The sequence below is a fragment of the Schistocerca nitens genome, chromosome 12 (assembly GCF_023898315.1).
Source record: "Schistocerca nitens isolate TAMUIC-IGC-003100 chromosome 12, iqSchNite1.1, whole genome shotgun sequence".
Taxonomy (NCBI): Eukaryota; Metazoa; Arthropoda; class Insecta; order Orthoptera; family Acrididae; genus Schistocerca; species Schistocerca nitens.
In genome coordinates, this window is record NC_064625.1 from 124,323,587 (window position 1) to 124,336,670 (window position 13,084).

At 41.9% G+C, this 13,084-nt stretch overlaps 1 protein-coding gene across 3 annotated transcripts in view; it reads left to right on the plus strand.

Annotated features, from left to right (window-relative positions):
- The window catches only part of LOC126215056 (F-box/LRR-repeat protein 7-like), a 167,851-nt gene that overhangs the window by 78,687 nt on the left and 76,080 nt on the right, over window positions 1-13,084 (plus strand). For all 3 annotated transcript variants that reach the window (XM_049941702.1, XM_049941703.1, XM_049941704.1), the window contains one exon: window positions 11,388-11,619. In XM_049941702.1, coding sequence (XP_049797659.1) covers window positions 11,388-11,619 — 232 coding nt within the window. The remainder of the gene's footprint in view (window positions 1-11,387; window positions 11,620-13,084) is intronic.

Consider the following 13,084-nt stretch of genomic DNA (forward strand, 5'->3'; position numbering starts at 1 on the left):
CACACCTCGTGGAATTGCGACGGTGTGATGCACTACGAATTGCTTCCCTGAGTTACAACCATCACTGCTGACATTTATTGTCAACAAGTGAGACTACGAAGTCTTTCGCGATGGAGTCCTTGCCTAAAAAAGCTCTCGGTTTACTTGCCGCGACAAATTTGAACAAAATCCCAAGCTTTCGATGACTACCTCCGTCATCGTCATCGGGGGTAAAACTGTCTGTCGTGGACTGGTGAGACTTCTGCTTTTATAAGCAGTGGACAGCTTCTCATTGGCTGGATGACGTCACGGTGAAAATGGTGCGTACGGAGGTGGCGGCCTCTATGTACACAGATTTTGTTTGCGCACTTTATCCAGCGTAGCTTGCAGCGCCATCCATCGCAACAGGTGGAGAACTGCGAGGAATGTAAGAAGTCTCCCTCTGCACTCTTTCTTTATCAACTGCGCGCTTCCATGCATTGCTGAGTGCATAACTGGAGTCTCTGTTGAAATATTTTCACACAGTCTAATTTCGACTTCTTCCCTGATGACAGAGTCCCAATAAATTGAAGCATGAGCAAATACTCTTGTTTCATCAAATAAAATCTTATGTTTATTTAACAAACTGTGATCAGCCACCACTGATTTTTCTAGATACCTGTATTTCAGGTGACGCTGATATTCCACACAGCGATTGGCTACGGCTCTTATAGACTGGCCCACATAATTTTTGCGACACTAGCAAGGAATGCTGTAAATTCCCGGTACTCTCAGGCTGAGATTATCTTTCACGGGTCGCAACATTTCCTTAATCTTCCTGCGTGGCTGGAAGACTGGTCTGATCGGCAGAGTCCTGAGCTGGAGGGAATCAGACCAGTCTTCTGGCCACCCAGGAAGGTTAAGGAAATGTTGTGACCCGTGAAAGATAATCTCGGCCTGAGAGTACCGGGAATTTACAGCATTCCTTGCGAGTGTGGCAAAAATTATGTGGGCCAGTCTACAAGAGCTGTTGCTGATCGCTGTGTGGAACATCAGCGTCACCTGAAATACAGGTATCTAGAAAAATCAGTGGTGGCTGAGCACAGTTTGTTAAATAAACATAAGATTTTATTTGATGAAACAAGACTACTTGCTCACACTTCAAACTATTGGGGCTCTGTCATCAGGGAAGCAGTCGAAATTAGACTCTGTGAAAATATTTCAACAGAGACTCCAGTTATGCTCTCAGCAATGCATGGAAGCGCGCAGTTGATAAAGAAAAGAGTGCAGAGGGAGACTTCTTACATTCCTCGCAGTTCTCCGCCTGTTGCGATGGATGGCGCTGCAAGCAATGCTGGATAAAGAGCATAAACAAAATCTGTGGACATAGAGGCTGCCACCTTCGTATGCGCCGTTTTCACCGTGACGTCATCCAGCCAATGAGAAGCCGTCCACTGCTTATAAAAGCGGAAGTCTCACCGGTCCACGACAGTCAGTTTTACCCACGATGAAGATGACGGAGGTAGTCATCGAAAGCTTGGGATTTTATCCAAATTTGACATGGCAAGTAAACCGAGAACTTTTTATGCAACAAGTGAGATGTCTCGCATATACAATCTGAGAAGGAAGACTCACAGAAAACACTGTACTGGAGTTGGGTTAGGAAGTCCCTCCACACCCATTGTCTTCACTCGATCTCGATCAAGGAACGACCATTCTGGATGAAAGTGTACACCAAACATTGCTCGATGAGTTCTTCGCCTCAACACCGAGAGATTTCTACAGTTGTGGAACCAAAAAATTACCCCAGTGTTGACACACTGCTGTAAATAGTGAAGGAGAATATATTATCGATGACTAAAGTCTCAGTTATGTTCATCTGTTGTGATTATTAAACTTACTGAAAAATGCTGTGAACATGTGCACCAACCTAATAAAATGCAGCATATATTTTTAGATTATTTTAGAGACTTAGCTCTGTTGTATGCAAGCTTCATAGTTCTTAAGTGACTTTTTTTTACCAGATAGATGCTGTGAAGTGAATTTCTATTACTGTGGAAAGCAGAGTGCTGTGTCGGCTTGCCTAGTCAGTACTTGTCGTGACGATGTTGTAAGTTTGAACCTTAGACTTCAGATGACAAATAAATTAAACTGGACTACAGACATGTTGGAAACCTCGTGCATTGATTTTAAATTAACATTAAAATCTCTCTGCCACAGAAGTCATAACTAAATGGGGCAAGCCCACTGATTAAGTTGACAGACTGCCACATTTGGTTTTTGCTCACGTGGTGATGTGGTGTCATTGGTATCTGATTCTGTACTGGGTGTATTTCTACATATGAAAGATGATGTCTATTAAAATTTTGTGCCAGTCAAGAATGTCTTTGTGACAGATGCCATTATTGGCACGTCACGGAACTTCAACGATGTCATGTAATAGGGCTACGAGAAGCTGGATATTCCTCTTGTGATATTGCAGAAAGTCTCGGTAGGAACGTACCCACCATATGTGATAGCTGGCAGCGGTGGTGATGAGAACGTACGGGGGCAAGAAGACTGCGCTCCACACGGCACTACCGAGAGGGGAGACCGTCGTGTTTGGGGTACGTCTCCTGTTTTATCCACAGATTAAAAAATTTTTGTTAGGTGGAGCAAGGCCACCACTGAATTTTACAAAAAGATAAACTTCCTTCAAAAAACTGAAGGCTTCTTCTCCTACCAAAATTTTATAACAAGTCAAAGAATTATGCCACCTTATTGAATTGAAATATTAGCAACTGAACTGAATTTACGTTCCTTTGTTGGGTTTTCTCTCGACGCTTTCCACCAGATGACGAGGAAGTAGATGGGCGCAGAGTTCGGGGTCGTCGGCCGGCGTAGCGAAGACTAGGCACCTGGACGTTCCGGCTGCATCGACGTATCTTTGGGGCGGTAGTCCGTGGCGGGTCGAAAGACACCTGCTTCCGTTTCTTCCGGCTCCAGTCTTCCTGCGCTGATTCTGGAATGACGATTGGCGGACGTTGGAGATCTCTGATCGGTGGATGGTGATATCGTAGTGTGACCATCAGCACCGGAAAAAGGCTCGTGCACGTGCGTAGTTCACGGCTGATTGACTGTTTGGCGGGAACGCCTCTAGCGTCAGCTGGTGGAATGCGCCAGTACTACGTTGCAGGTGACGCTTAACTCTGCTGCGGTAGCCGACCGTTGCGTTTGTGTGGCTGTGCGCACCACGGCAGCTCCGGTGCACCCGTAGTGCATCTGCGGAAGGAATTTGAGCAACCTTCGGCACCACAGTGACTCGACGAACTGTTACAAATCGGTTGCTTTGAGGACCAGCTGTGAGGCGGAAGCCCTGTAGTGTGCGTTCCACTGACCTCAAACTTTGCAACTTCAGTGGTGTCAAGCGAGAGCTCGCTGGGAGGCAGGATGGAGGTCTGCTGTGTTTTCCGACAAAAGCTGGGTCCGCCTCGGTGCCAGTGATGGCCGTGTTTCGGATACGAGGCCAGCCTAGGACCTGGGACCGACCTGTGTGCGTGCTAGATGCAATGGACGTACACCTGGAGCTACGGTCTGAGATGCGATTTTGTACGACTGCAGGGGACCTCTTATGGTTATCTCGTGCACCGTGACAGCAAATGTGATGATTTGACCTGTGCTGCCACTCATAAACAGCATTTCAGGGGCATTTTCCGACAGGGTAATGCTCACCCACATACCACTGTTGTAACCCGACACACTCGTAGTGTGTCAGCATGTCCCTCGGCCTGCCAGATCACGAGATCTGTCTCCAATCGAGCACTTGTCGGACATTATCAGGTGACAAGTCTATCCACAAACAGGATTAACCGATTGACGGACCAATTGCAACAGGCACGGAAATCCGTCGCCCAGGCTGACACCCGGCACATGCACGACAATACAATTTCAGTGTTTGCATCTGACAGTCTGACGTTTACACTGGTTATTAATGTACCAGCATTTCCTATTTGCAATGGCTTATCTCGCACTTGAATTAACCTGTGAGCTTGCAACGTTAATCACATACATATATTTGCTAGAAAAATGCATTCCCAAAATTTCATTGCTCTACAAGGCGTGTTTTTTAAGTAAGTTCAGTTTTGAAATTTAAAAAAGTCATGATAAGATATCTCAATAGTTTTATTTTTACATGAAAGCCTGTACCTTAATCTATTTTTCTACATAATTTCCGTCAATATTGAGGCACGTGTCATAATGTTGTACCAGTTTTGAATACCCTCCTCATAGAAGTCTGCCGCCTGACCTGTTAAGCACTGCATCACCACTGTTTTGACTTCGTCATCGTCTTGAAGACGTTGACTGCCCAGGTGTTTCTTCAAGTGCAGGAACAGATGGTAGTCACTGGGCGCAAGATCGGGGCGCTCGTGAAACGAAGACATGACGACTCGTCTTCATGTTTCGAGCGCCCGAGGTCATTTACCCACCGGGGCCCCCGGGGTCAGCGTGGCGGCGGTCCCTTTCTCGCTGAGATAATTTGTCCTTTTAGGACAATTATCTGAGCAAGCACCCACGCCAGCAAAAGGTTGGCACGTGTGAAAGTTTTCGTTTTGGAGTGACAGACATATGAGTATTGATAACTGAAGTTGGTTAGCAACCACTCCAGTATATAAGGGGCATGGTATTGTCATCTGTACATTATGTCCTCTGAATCGACTCCGAGAACTTCTATTGTTGCTAACGAGCTGCCAGAAATAGTAAGTACACTTCTATTACAATGGAAACTTCGTACAAACTTGCATGAATTTCTGTTTGTGGAGACTGCAAAATGCCTTGGATGTTCAATTAGATTTAATACAAACTATACAGGAAGATATTCTGTTGGAATTCCATTTTCGAAATTTAAATTCCTATAGGTTGCCAGAATGTTATATATTTAATAAAAGTGAGAATGTTCCACTGATTTGTGAGATCATAAATGATGCTTTAGAAGCTTGTGGAAAAATAAGAGCAGGAATTCCAGTTCCATGGGAAACACTTGGTTTAATCACAATGTCTTCTTTTGACATTTGTACATTCTGGCAAAGTAGATTCAAAATCAAATTATTTTTTTACGAAGTAACTTACAAGCATTTTGTATATACTATTTGTGAAAACTGTTTATGTAAATTATCCGATTCATGGCAAAACGTGCTACTGCAACCACTTCTTATTGAAATGAAAATTAATATGGTAACTAAGACACCACAATTTTCATATGGGGTAACTTGTCCACCACATGTTAAACAATATAGTCTTTGGTGCATGTTTTGTGCAAATACTCCATTGTTCAGAAGTGTACGTTGTGGTGGCTCGTTAATCAGTGTATCGGATTCAGAGGAAGACGACGCTGATATAGCTGATTTGTTGTTTGCAGATTTGTAATGGAGAATCTGTTGGAAGCTGTCCAGATGATCTTCACTCTGCTGGAAGCAGAAATACCAACACCGTCCTTGAAGACAATGATATACTTAATGACGAGATTGAATTGCAAGCTGGCACAGGGAGATGGACTCTTTGGCGAATACATCTTTACCATTTTGAACTATTTGACTCAATTCGAAAGTTCTTCATTAGTCTCGTCCTTTGGTTTCCAGAGCTTCTCCGAATATCTGAGATCTCTGAAAGACGGTATTACACTGACGTTATTGCCCTCAGAGGAGAGGACGAAGTTGATGAATTCTGTAGACGAATTAATATCATTGCAGAAACCTACCCTGGCCAGATTATCATGTGGAAACATGATGGGGACCACATCCACCTCATACACGACTGTATCTACTCATCAAGACGGTGCCGCTGTAGGTTTTGAACTGACGGATTTATTGCCAGTCGAATTAAGAGAACAACAAGACGCACTAGAGCAATCGCAGCCATGTCAGACATCGACTGGCTCAATGTTCTTTTATATCTCTACTTGCAAAAACCCCCAAGTAGGGGACAAGTTCGGCTTAGAGGAACCGATAAGCGATTGCCTGGTGAGCTTGAAATTGTACAATGGAACAGTTTCGTCGAGCAATCCCTCACAGTATTGGAGGGGCAAGACACTGGAAATGTTAATCAATGTGGAAGCGAACTCACCAGTGATGCAGCATGTAAATGGCCTCATAGCAAGCGCCAGCCAATCGTTACAGGGAAAGGGTGCAATGCTGAAAAAACAGCGAAAAAGGTACTATCCCTTTTATTAAGTTATAATTGTATCCCTCCGGAAAATATAGTCAATGTAATACTATCTGCTCATCCATATTTTATTAATTTGATTGACCCTAAATTCAAACGATTTTTTGATATGGGCTTAGAATTGTATAAAGAAACTATAAATGAATTGGATTTACATGGTATAGAAAATTTATTGTGCTCTGGTTCTGAAGATATTTTTTATTCTCATTTGACAAATGTTTGGGAATATTATTATACTCTTCAAGATTCTCTTTCTTGGCTAAATAAAATTTTATTATTTCAAGGTGAAGATGATACTGACGAAGCTACGAAATTTTTAACAAATCTTGTATCTTGGATTAATAAGAAAGGATTGTATCGATGGCAAGAATTTGAAGGTAAAAATATATATGTACCAAATAAAAAGTTAAACACACTATGTATTATTGGTCCACCAAATAGTGGCAAAAATTGGTTTTTTATTGTATAATTTCACTTGGTTTAAATGTTGGGCACATTGGGTGTTGTAATAATAGAACGAATCAGTTTGCATTGCAAGATGCTGTTAACAGACGTGTGATTGTTGGAAATGAAATTTCTTTAGAAGAGGGTGCAATTGAGGATTTTAAAAAAGTGTGTGAAGGAATTGCATGTAACATCAGAGTGAAGTACAAAGGAGACGCTATATTAAGACGTTCTCCATTATTGTTAATTTCTAATTCACAACCAGTTATTTGTTCTCACCCAGATTTTAAAGATATTCGTGTACGTACAATTAGGTGGAGAAAGTTTGATGAATTAAAAAATGCATGTAAAAAGCCGTATCCTTTGGCTTTCTTTCAATTACTTCAAATGTATAATATTGATTATTGAAATGAAACACTGTTCCAATGTAATAATTCATTTATTTAAAATTTGTACAATACAAATGTTTTTTACAATAAATACAAGATATTATAATCAAGCTTGTTTAATTTCATATTGTCCCTTGTACACTGATGATTCCTGATTCCTTCTCACATTTGACATATAAATCATATCAGATACCTGAACATTTGGTACATTTGCTCTGGGATAATGAGTTTCCAAACCATCTGAATAAACAGAACATTCAGCAATAACTTCAAACAACATTTGAGTATCAGTATATTTAACAATATCATTATTTAAACTGCCAGTGCTTAAAGCATATGTAGGGTTTATGCCTACATTAAGACTAGGTTGGACATTTGTATCATGGAGTCTAATACTGTACCCAGCAGAAGCAATATCTGCCTTTTCTATTAAATCATCATATCCAGAGAAATCATCATTTGTTACTGGAGTAATAGCTTGTACTAATTGTTCCTGAATTTGAGCTGGTTCCAAAGGTGTTTTTGAAAAATTGTCACATGCCATAAATGGATTACAGTGCTTGCCACCAGTTATTGTATACTGTTGAGGTACTCCTGGTGCAGTAGCTGTAATAGGGAATATATCAACATTTGCAACTTTTGGTATTTTGATAAAACCTAATGTTGGTTTATAGTCATAGTTAACAATAACACTGCCAGTACGAGAATCTGCAATTACCTCAGAAACACACGGTTGAACACATTTCCATCCCCAATTATGCAGCCCTTTTGCCTTTTTACTAGACACACAGGCATAATAATTTTTCAAATTAATGGGTTGTCCGAATTGATAGGCATGTACTGTAGTTAAAAACGATTCTTCATTATTCTTATACCCATACCACGATTTCCAAATTGGATTAAAATTACGTTTATGACCTATACTACTTGTTTCCATAGGAGCTGATGAGCCAAATGCAGTAGGCGTAACATTAACACCAGGTATTTTTAAATTAATACCCACAGAAGTAATCATATTCTTATTTTGATTTAAAGTTGTAAGTTCAGAGTCACTTCAATTTGTTGGGAAAGCAATCCTGGGATTATGTGCAATCACTTGTGCAGAGCAATGAACAATTCTACTACCATGTGGTAATAAATCAAATTCAGAGGGGGTCATGTACAAAAATGGTCGATCAACAGGAATTTCTGCCAAAGGGGTAATCATAAATACAGCACTTTCGTGTGTGAGTACTTTAAATGATAGACCATACGTAAAAAATCTGTGTTCTTTTCTATACCTGGTAATGTTACCCGTATCTAATATTGACGGTGCAGGTAATGGCACATCACGTGTGTTGGCGGAATCGCCCATTCCATTAGCTGAGGGAGCTGCTGTGCCAGGAAGTGTTTTTTTAGCCTTCTTTGCACCCTTTGCTTTTTGGGCCGATGCTGTACGTTTAGCTGTTTCTTCGTTCATAGCACCGTTTTCTGTGTCAGTCAGAGTAAGGAACTAATGGTCGAACGGGGTTTGGATCCTCTCCGTTGTCGTCAGAATCTTCTACGTCCTCTTCCGAGTCGATTTCAGGAACACTTTCTGAGCTCGGTGCTAATGATGTACTGCCAGATGTTGATGGACGTTCGTGATCTATGGTCAAACCACGACGTACACGTGACATTAGCCACTGTTTGTATGCATAATGTTTCTGGCCTTCATGCATTTCATTCCAATTTGGGCGTTCCCAAGGAGGCCAATCGTACTTCTGCTGAAGGCGAGAAACATTATTATTAACATCGACATATAATTTATAATCAATTATTGAATATTCATATGCACGTAAATATACATACCTTCTGGTTTGGCATCTGGTTTTACTGGATATAAAACTTTCCCAATCTTCTGTTCGACAAACGATTTTAATTTCAGTCCGTATTTTCCTGCAAACGAATGCCAATTGCGTGTATGGCTGCACTAGAGTTTCCCACCGAAAAGATGTGATGAGATCTTTGGTCTGGTTCGCCACATGCGGACGGGCATTGTCTTGCAGCAAAACAGTGCCCTTGCTCAACTTGCCACATCTTTTGTTCTGAATTGAATGGTGCAGATTGTCAATGTCTTACAGTAAGCTGTTGCATTGATTGTCTCATTATGAGGAAGAAATTCCACAAGCAATACTCCTTTTCTGTCCCAAAAAACTGTGCATATGATTTTCCGGGCAGAAATTGTTTGCTTAAACTTCACTTTTATTTGTGAATCTGAATACCGCCATTCCATGGACTATTGCTTTGATTCTGGTGTGACGTAGGCCATCCATGTTACATCGCCCGTAACAATTTGGCTTAAGAAATGATCACCGCCTTTCTGGTACTGTTCAAGGAAAGTCGATGCACTGTCTAAACGTATGGTTTTGTGCACATCTGTCAACATTTTCGGTACCCAACGTATGCACAATTTTCAGTAATTTAAGTGCTAGGTCACAATGCCATTCAAAACACTACGAGAAACATTAGGAAAGTCATCCCGCAAGGAGGAAATCATAAAGCGTCTGTTTCCTCTCACCTTATTGTCCACTTCCTGCACCAAACTTTCATTAACTACCGAAGGACGCCCGGTCCATTGTTCATCGTGCACATTTGTGCAGCCATCTTTAAATGCTCACACCCACTTTCTTACCATTCCATCACTTGTAATGTTTTCTCCATAAACTGCACAGGTCTCATGATGAATATCTATTGCTTTTAGGCCATTAGCACTAAGAAATCTTATAACAGCCCATACTTCACAGTTAGCGAGACTCACGATTATCGGAGGCATCTTAAATACTCGGTACACAACGTAAACAAGGAAAAATCAGACTGTAATGGCATCAGTGCATAGACAACAGATGTAGGTACCCAGTGCGCATGCGCAGAACGCTGACCGCAGCGCTGCAGCCGTGGTGTGGCAAAATGGTACTTACTTAAAAAACATGCCTCGTACATTAATGATCTTTTGGTGTTGCAATTTTTTTTTCTATCTGTGTGATTAAAAGTATATGACTTCCCACTCTATAGCTTGTGAGAGTCATTATGTACAGGGAATTTATGAGAGTTGACCCATAAGTACACGGCCTGACCGAGAGATGGCAATTGTTATTGAAAAATATCTCTGGATTAGAAAGTAAATGATCTGTGAAGCATATGTTTCAAGTTGGAAGACACCACATTGTTTAGTATTTGTGTGGAAGCCATCAATAGTGAATGTTGAGTGAAATTGTGAAAATGGAGAAAATTGGTCATCTTTATGTGATACAACATTTTTTTTTTGAAAGGCCTCAGTGCAACCAATATTAAAGCTGAGGTAGATTTTACTTTGGGAGAGTCTGCTCCTTCATTGGCAACAGTAAATATTGGGTAGTTCAGTATAAACAAGGCTGTACAAGCTGCCAAGACTTGCATCGCAACAATGACCAAATGAGGTGACAACTCCAGAAATGATCAAGAAAATCCACAAAGTGGTACTGGATAATCACCGACTGAAAGTGTGGGAGCTAGCAACATAGTAGGCATTTCAAAAAGTGCAGTACATCAGATATTATCTGAAAAATTGGACACAAGAAAACTGTGTGCAAGGTTTGCACCGTGTTTGCTCACACTCAAGCAAAAACAGCGTCGTGAAGGTATTTCAGTTGAGCATTTAGTGAAGTTTTGCAGCAACAGAGGTGATTTTTTTGCACCGTTTCATAACTATGAATGAAAAATGGGACCACCACTTCACTCCCAAGACAAAAGAACAATCGAAGCAACGGATACAAATTGGAGAACTGACTCCAAAGAAGGTGAACACCGTTTCATCTGCAGGCAAGGTCATGGTGTCAGTTTTTTTTTTGGGATGCACATGAGATAGTTTTCATTGACTACCTCAAAAAAGGAAAAACTGTAACACTGAGTATTATGCGAACTTATTGCAACATTTTGGTGAAGAAATCGAGCAAAAATGGCCACATTTGACCAAGAAAAAAGTGTTGTTTCTTCAGGACAATGTACCAGCTCACAAATCCAAATTGAAATGGACAAAAGTAATTAATTAAAGTTTGAATTGCTACCTCATGCACCCTATTCGCCAGATTTAGGCCCATCAAAATATTTTCTGTTCTCAAACTTGAAAAAATGGCTCAATGGTTGAAGATTTTCAACAAATGAACACACGATGTTGGCAGTTATTGGCTATTTTGAGAAGTTAGACAGTTGTCATTATAAAAAGGGTATCGAACTTATTGAACATCACTGAGAAGGAGATTTTGTTGAAAAATAAATACATCTTTTTCCAAACTTTTTGTGATTCCTTTGTCGGGTCAGGTACTTACGGGACCTCCCTCATATATCTCAGTATGAGAGTTTGAATAGTTATCAATTTTTCTCGTTGCCTCTCTCTCACAGACGCGTGATGGAGCGAGGGAGGAACTGCTGCGGGGTCCATTTCTCAGAGTGCGTCCACTGCAGGTGCCAGCAAACGGATGAAGAGGTCCTGCGGTCAGTGGGCACGATGCCGCAGCTGCGCAGACTGACGATTATGCGTCCCATCAGAGGCCGTGTACTGCGCAAGCTCTGCATAAGCTGTCCAAACCTCACGAGACTACAGATTGAATCTAATCAGAATGTGAACTTTTTAGTAAGTTCAACTTTCCTTTAAAGTTTGATTGCAGTTGCTTCAGTGTAAATCATGTGTTTTTAATAATTGCTCGCAACTGACGTGTACAGCCTATAAAAATCGGTGACATAATTTTTTGTTCGTTAAGCTGTAGTTATTAGACAGAAACTTACATTCTAATGAGAGACAGGTGGTTTTGGCCTCTTTTGAGTGGTCAGCATATACACCTGTCAACCAATACGTATGTAGTTTGGACCTGACATGCACTTTCTTGAATTATGTTCTGTTAGTGCGCACCCGAAAATGGTCAGAAAGCTTGAAGCCAGCTGACTGTGAGATTTATGGACTTCACCCAACAATTACACCCTAGTAAAGGAAAATAATATGAGAGAAGGAAAGTTGCTACTCTCCATGTAGCACAGATGCCGAGCCGCGGTAGGTACAATAAAAAGATTCACACAATTGTAGCTTTCGGCCATTAAGGCCTTTGCCAGCAGTACACACACACACACACACACACACACACACACACACACACACACACACACACACACACACACACGCCCGCGCAAGCGCAAGCGCAAGCGCCTGCAGTCTCAGAGAGCTGAAACTACACTGCGAGCGGCAGCACCAGTGCATGATGAGAGTGGCGACTGGGTGGGGGTAAGGAGGAGGCTGGGGTGGGGAGGGGAAGGGATAGTATGGTGGGAGTGGCAGACAGTGAAGTGTTGCAGTTTAGACGGAGTGTAGGAGAGAAGTTGCGGAGGGGGTAAGTAGCAGAAAGGAGAGAAATAAAAATAAAAATAAAAGAAATTAAAACACTGGGTGTGGTGGTGAAATGACAGCTGTGTAGTGCTGGAATGGGAACAGGGAAGGGGCTGGATGGGTGAGGACAGTGACTAACGAAGTTTGAGGACAGGAGGGTTACGGGAATGTAGGATGTATTGCAGGGAAAGTTCCCACCTGCGCAATTCAGAAAAGCTGGTGTCGGTGGGAACGATCCAAATGGCACAGGCTGTGAAGCAGTCATTGAAATGAGGGGTATCATGTTTGGCAGCGTGTTCAACTACAGGGTGGTCCACTTGTTTTTTGGTCACAGTTTGTCGATGGCCGTTCATGTGGACAGACAGCTTGTCGGTTGTCATGTCTACATACAATGCAGCACAGTGGTTGCAGCTTAGCTTGTAGATCACATGATTGGTTTCACAGGTTGCCCTGCCTTTGGTGTGATAGGTAATGTTAGTGACTGGACTGGAGTAGATGGTGGTAGGAGGATGTATGGGACAGGTCTTGCATCAAGGTCTATTACAGGGGTATGAGCCATGAGGTAAGGGACTGGGAGCAGGGGTTGTGTAAGGGAGGACGAGTATATTGTGTAGGTTTGGTGGACGGCGGAATACCACGGTAGGAGTGGTGGGAAGGATAGTGGGTAGGACATTTCTCATTTCAGGGTATGACTAGAGGTAATTGAAACCCCGGGCGGAGA